This window comes from Saccostrea cucullata, unplaced genomic scaffold (assembly GCF_032062105.1).
Source record: "Saccostrea cucullata isolate Sc308-1 unplaced genomic scaffold, CSIRO_AGI_Scuc_v1 ctg8386, whole genome shotgun sequence".
Classification (NCBI taxonomy): Eukaryota; Metazoa; Mollusca; class Bivalvia; order Ostreida; family Ostreidae; genus Saccostrea; species Saccostrea cuccullata.
Genome location: NW_026926802.1, coordinates 1 through 7,016, shown reverse-complemented (window position 1 = coordinate 7,016; position 7,016 = coordinate 1). Strand labels below are relative to the sequence as shown.

General features: G+C 31.7%; 1 protein-coding gene across 1 annotated transcript; it reads left to right on the top strand.

The window, feature by feature from the left end:
• The first annotated feature begins 252 nt into the window (after positions 1–252).
• Positions 253–6,908, top strand: LOC134272673 (protein crumbs homolog 1-like). The gene is made up of 5 exons (XM_062754873.1): positions 253–387; positions 2,644–2,850; positions 5,520–5,783; positions 6,059–6,346; positions 6,700–6,908. The coding sequence occupies exons 1-5, from the start codon at positions 327–329 to the stop codon at positions 6,906–6,908; spliced, it is 1,029 nt and encodes a 342-aa protein (XP_062610857.1). The 5' UTR covers positions 253–326.
• The last annotated feature ends 108 nt before the right edge of the window (positions 6,909–7,016 follow it).

The window sequence follows — 7,016 nt, the reverse complement described above, 5'->3', positions numbered from 1 at the left end:
TGACAGAAGTACTTGAAAGCTAATTAAATAAGCAAGGAAGAAGTTTGAAAATAAATATTTTTACCGATTTATATTTACGAGCTCTCTATGGGAAGCAAATAGAAGGGTTAAAAAAATTAACTTGATTGGCTGTTTGACCAAACTCTTATGTGCTTGAATTGCTTTTAACTTCAATATCAAGTTGTCTTCTTGTGCTTATGTTGCTAATTTACATAATATACCTATCAAAATACAAACATAATGTAAAGATTAAGATTGTCATTTAAAGTCATGCGATTTTTTTCACAAAAGGAATAAACAGTTTTTTTTCTACTTCCTCTCCCGTTATGGCTAGTAACAAGTATTGGGCATGTTTTCTACTCCTGTTTGGAAAATGCGCCTCTTATGGTTTGGATATTTTATTATTTCATTTACATTTATTATTATTCCTGATTGTGAAATATGATAGATGAAGTTAATTTTCAATACAAGAAATTTTTTATATCGGAAATACGTGTTGGCTTAATTACAACTGAAAGTTATTTATAGATAGATTTTTTACGAAGTAATATGTAGATTATTCTGTTTTATATCAAAGGTAAATCTTTATATACTTGCATTATCATATAATTGTATATTTCCTTAGATTCACAAATTGACTTTTAGAAGCAATGTCACTCCACATACACACACATCTTACATCTTACATCTTACATTTCTCTCTCTCTCTCTCTCTCTCTCTCTCTCTCTCTCTCTCTCTCTCATAGAACTTAATTTTTTAATGTTTGTTAGTAAAGTATTTATTTCAATGTTTGTCTGGATAGTAAAAAAAAAAAAAAAAAAAAAAAAAAAAATTTCATTCTGATTTTTTGCAAATTAAATGTAAAACGAAAAGCTTTAACTAAATGTTTGTTGGTGAAATGGCAAGCTGTTAATGGGCACAGACTGCCTTTTACTCTCTTGGTGTGCAGTGTAAAATGCGTTAGGTAAGTATGAATGTCACAAAATCAGGAACATTTGTGTGTACAAACATGTATTCATCTATTGACCACAAAAGGACTAATTTTGTTTTGCTATTTATATCCAGACTATTTTTTAAAATGAAAATAAGAATATTTCTAAGAAAAGATAATATTAAAATGTGTTATAAATTTTTATGTTTATAGAGTAATTTAAATTTATATCAATGCAGATATTATTTCACTGAGGAAATTCGGTTACATTTTATAGTTTTTTTTTCGTTAGAAATCTTATTGACGAATATTAATAAATTAACACTAATAATAGAAATATCAACAATTGAATTGCTGATCAATTACTGATGAGGAATATTTTGCATTAGATAATAATATATACGAGGGGTTATCAAAAAGTTCGTAGGCAGAGGCTATAAAATTGATAATATGTAGTCTGTGCTTTCCAAATTTATATCGAACATAAAACAACACAAAATGAAGAAAAGTTGATAATTTTAGCCTGATACGTTCATTATTTGCTAAATTATAGCAAAATGAAAACGACATTATATGATCACCCGGCGCTGTCGTCGTTTATTTTCATGACGTCCGATAACGTCATTGTTTTTGCAATGTCCTCTTCTTCTACTTCATACACATTTTTGATGAGATTCCCTGGAGCTGAGTAAGGACTTAAACCCGCCTTGTTTGTATAACTTTACAATGTCATGAACAGTGGCCTTCAATGAATATAATATTCCAGATGGATGAATACATTGGGAGAGATCCGCGCTTGATTCTACCAGTATATTTTGTTTTTTGGATTTCAATATCTACAACACATGATCAACGTCATTTTTGAAGAGATTGATTTTTCACACCTTGACTGCAAATCGACATAAATTGTGTATCCCTATACTCTCTGAATCTATTTTGACATTAAAAGACAAGTACTTTGGGTGCATATTGTTTCTCTGTAGCCAGTTTCAACATATTTTAGGTCTATACTAGTTTATTCAGGGGCAAAACTTTATAGAATGTTGGAAACGGAAACCCCTCCCCCTTTTGGCGTCATTTTCAAGGCCTCATTTGTTTGGATATTCCGTATAAAATTTACTATAAAATTTCATAGAACTTCCAGAACGAAGTGAAAATTTCATATTTTATAGAACAATTGTGTCCCAACACGTACCTGAATTAACGGGATTTTTGAATGTCAAATAATTATATCAAAGGAATTTTTCTCAGTTACACATAGGTCCAAAAAACGTTGTTTTCGAGGTTGCGCCGCTTGGACATACCATTGCTTACAAAAACATTACTAATTTATTAAAAAATAAAATTCATGATCTGTGGTTTATTCTTTGGATAGAAAAGATGATGCTAACTAGATATTTCAAAATTCATTGATGTACCTTAAGCGGTTTTAATTTTATGGCGCTAGTCCACGAACTTTTTGATAACCCCTCGTACCTGCAAATGTGCCACATTATGAATGCAGAAAATGAAGACGGGAATTGGGAATTAATATTCGCTTTTCTGAGGGTTCTTGAAAATGGAATTAAACCTACAAAAGCGAAGTTTTCGAACTTTGCTATCAAGTTTGCAGCATCTGCAATGTATTTGGATTTCAATTAATTTAATGAATATTCTGAAATAGATTTATATTGTTTGACATTCATTTTTACACCAATATATCCATTTTTAGAAAACTTATGCAGAAAAACAGATATAATTGCATCACAAAGCTCAGACAGAGTAGGTCTACCTGCAACAAAAGCTGTTGATGGGAATTACAATCAGAGATCATATTTACAGTGCTCACATACAGCGCCAGGCAGAACAAAAGCGTGGTTTCAGGTTGACCTGAGGAGACCCTATAGAGTAAACTCTGTGACAATATATTACAGGAATGGTACGTACATAGATAAATCTATTATGCTGAAACCTCTGAAGATATTGATTTGATTTAGAAATCTTCTTTCGCTGAGAAGTTACTTTTTACGTGATTTGATTAACCTCTTTTGAAAACTCTAGATTACATAAACCTACAAACATTAATTTTCAAAGTAGCCATTCAAACGTTTTAATTTCTCTATCAACATAATATCAACTCAGTTCTATGTAATAAATATGTCGATTGATAAAATAAGAGTTGACATTCCAAGCACAAATTCATTAGCTCTCATTACTTTTTGTCGAAAACTTATTGAAATTGAATTCCAAGAAACTAACTCTTTCAATTTTGTTGAAATAGATATACTGACTTCCTTTAAAACCGCTTTCATCGTCGCTCTTCATCATATTTATTTAACCAAATTTAAAAGCAACATACGTGTATATTGAAATGTACTTTTATAATTACCGATCAACAGATGTTTACTCCTTCAAATGATCCCACCTTGCCCCATGATTTTAGAGGTCCGTATTTCCTCTGCTCTAAATTGACATTGTTGTCACCCCCTTTTGCGAGAGCGAGGGGACATTAAATCTCATTCGTCTGTCCGTCTGTCAATGTGCGGTTCTGTTCGTCCGTCCGTCACATAAACTTAAACCTCGGTCATATCCTTCGAATGAAAAGAGATAGGGCTTTCATATTACACATGTATAATTCCAATCTTCATTGTATCTATTGAATTCCTGTGTTTTGATTGGACGAGAACACGTTTAAGAAAATTTTTACACATCGATAAATTTTTTTGTCAATCAGAACTACTTTTTTGACTAAGCTTCTACATGTAGTTTATCGTATAAACAACGAAAGCAGTTATTTATTGTCTGTTTTGGATAAATTATAAATAGAAGAAACTTCAAATTTAATTAATTAAAACAAAACTGGCGACATGCTAGGCTGCCCAGCTGACGGACGCCATGAAAATGTTAATGTCACTGTTCGATCACCAGTGTGAATTTTAAAAATCGCTGTCTCAACGTTCATAATACGAAGATAATCAACTCAGTTTGTATCGTTTAGACAGGGAAAAGAAACGTACCTCAAACTCTTGCCCTATAAGCATCAAATTCATATTTACTTTCTATATTGTTCCTCAATCTTTGAACAAACAAGTGCAAATCGAAGGCGTCGTCGGTCTGCAACTTTGGCTATGAGAGTTGTCGTTTATGTCAACATGGCCATGGTCAAGGACGAACTATTCTGAAGTAAACTCGTAATTACGATATTTGTTGACTTAAACAACATTCGATAAGTCTTTATAAGTTTATTTATCGATTGTTTTGACAATTTAAGCTGAACTCTATCGAAATTCATATCGATTACGTTCGTTTGCGGTAAAATGTATTCCTACGCCGTCCAGAACTAACGGATTGTATGGAGGCCTCAAAGAGAAATAATTTGAATATATTTAAAAATTCGATATTGGAATTATAAGAATTAAACATTCTTTTTGAAAAATTTATCGATGTGTAAACTCTTGACATTTTACTCACAAACTTAACATAAAAGTGCTTCGCACTTTTATTCAGTTTGTGAGTAAAATGTCAAGAGTTTACACATCGATAAATTTTTCAAAAGGAACGTTTAATCCTATAATATTACCTGTGAAAAGACCTTTTTAAGGTTTGATTTTTACACTATGATTCTTGACCCCGTGACTTGACCTTGAAGTTTGACCTACTTGTAAAAATTTAAACATTATTTTGAATTGCCAATAACTTCCAATTTCTTAACTGAATGAGAAGTTTGACCTGCTTTTCAAAAACTTTATCTTTGGTTATGACTTTTGAATTAGAAAAAATAGGGCTTGAAACTTGTGTAATGCCTGTGTCAAGACCTTTCTAAATACATGTATAAATCATCTGATTAAATAGACGTTACATTGTATAATTTGAAAACCAGCATGTCGATCTCGTCATCAAGAAGAATTAAAATATATGTACACGCTAAAAACAGCGATGTGAAAGTTACTCAAAACTTTTCACTCTTGCCAGTTATTGTGAGAACAGCGTAACTTACTTTTTAAAGTCGATAAATTGTTCTAATTACAGTAAAGCGCATATCACTATGAACTCTTTCTTAAAATCCAGAAAACAAAAAAAGGACCAGGCACTTAATGTGTTTCTCCGACTCAAAAGTTTCAAAGTCTCAACAACTCAGAAACTCTTTGTTCTTTACATTTTTTGTCTAAATTGTCTATCTACTCGATGCTCGCTATTTTTTTTTTTTTTTTTTTTTGCAAAGAGAACTATCTGATCATGAGAGTGATATCAATTTGAACGTTTGAATTGTACATCGAAAAAGTGTACTACATACTGATACTAGTGAACAACAATATTGATAAAGTCTATATTTTTGAATGACCTCATAAAGCATATATGAACACATTTAACTTATGGCCACAAATTCAGAATAATTCTTATAATAAATACATGTCTATTTTTTTAATTGTTTGATACTTTAAATTTCGTGAAAATATTTAAAGGAAGCTACGGGTACAATGAAACATAATGACGAGGATATTTTGAGAAGTCAATGTCTTCTTTTAGTAATTTTTTTTTTTTGCATTGAACAATGTTGAAGTGACGGACAATTAATCATATAATATATTTTTTATTTTGTACATTTAGAAGATAATTGGAAACCTTACCGATTTCGTCAATTTTACTTGGATGTATCAAACACATCAGCAGCTGTCTCCACCACATCAACACCACAGAGGATGCGATGCTACAAGGACAACACTACATACCCAACCACGCACCCTGCTGTGATTGACATTACTTGTAAACAAACAGCACAATACGTCATCATAGAAACCACATATAATGCTCCCGAAAATCCTCCACTAGAGCATGGGCCCATGCTAGAAATCTGTGAAATAGATATTTTTGGTAACTCCATACAAGCACGTTTATAAATTATATTGAGATTTTTCATTTTTAATAAAAATGGTAATACGAGCACACATTAAAAGAAACATGTTACTCATGCAGTTCGTTATTTTCATATATTTCAGTAATATAAATAAAAGTAAGAATTGTTCCTATATCATCAGACAGTTGGTTCGAAAAAGTTTCATCTAATATCTAAAGACTGAATTAAATTCTGATGATAAATTTCAAGTGTCATATTTTTAGGGTTATACACGTATATACTTATTTTTCAGGATGCAGCACTGACTGTTTTGGGGATACCTGTTACTCAAATGGTGTATGTGACAGGTGTGGAGGAGGACACTGGGGACAAACCTGTAAATACAACTGTCCTTCGAATTGTTATATGGGATCTTGCGACAAATACAGCGGATCCTGTAATCGTGGATGTAGGCCTGGATTTTGGGGAGTTAACTGTACGGAGAGATGTAGCGTTCCCTGTTTGAATGAGATTTGTGATTATGACAATGGAACCTGTGTCGAAGGATGCAAAACCTACTTTACAGGATCGATGTGCCAAAGTAAGTATGAAGAAATTGAAGATAATGATCAGTAGCATCTGCAAAGGTCTAAAAAAGAAATTTTTACTCATTTTTTAAAATTTACAATAAAAATTTCAAATAAATATTGAAAAGCTAGCTTTAGATACAAACATTAATTCACTTTGAAATTGAAAGTATCCTTTTTAAATCACTCCAAATATGAAAGAGCAACAAATATTTTGGCAATCTTCAGCTTTTTAACAACGACTAATCGGTCTGTTTTTCATTTTTGTAATTAATCTTAGTAAATAAAGGCCACTTTGTATAAAAACTTTAAAAGATCAATATTAGGAGTACTAGTATTATTTCTAAAAGAAACTTAATTTTGACAGGTTGTATACCGACCCGTTACGGAGAGAAGTGTGAGGAGCCCTGTAGCATCAACTGTATTAACGAAACTTGTCAGGCAAACAATGGAACATGTACCTTTGGTTGTGATGGAAATCACGTCGGTGCCAAATGTCTCCAATGTAACCGTCATTTAATGTTTCATGTTATATATTTTTCTCATTTTTTTCATAACCTCAAACAACTAGATTAATAGAGAGATATGATTAGATTGGTTCTTTTGAATCATTGTTTGTGTGTGAGAAAGGTAAGGATGTGTGGAAGATGATGTGAAAGTTGTCTAAAGATATTGTGAGGGAGG

What these genes read in the sequence shown, in the direction of transcription:
- LOC134272673 (XM_062754873.1), top strand. Translation starts at nt 327, where the DNA reads ATGGCTAGTAACAAGTATTGGGCATGTTTTCTACTCCTGTTTGGAAAA. An exon ending in TGGAAAATGCGCCTCTTATG is followed by an intron (nt 388 to 2,643) that starts GTTTGGATATTT and finishes ATCCATTTTTAG; the next exon opens with AAAACTTATGCAGAAAAACA. An exon ending in TACAGGATCGATGTGCCAAA is followed by an intron (nt 6,347 to 6,699) that starts GTAAGTATGAAG and finishes TAATTTTGACAG; the next exon opens with GTTGTATACCGACCCGTTAC.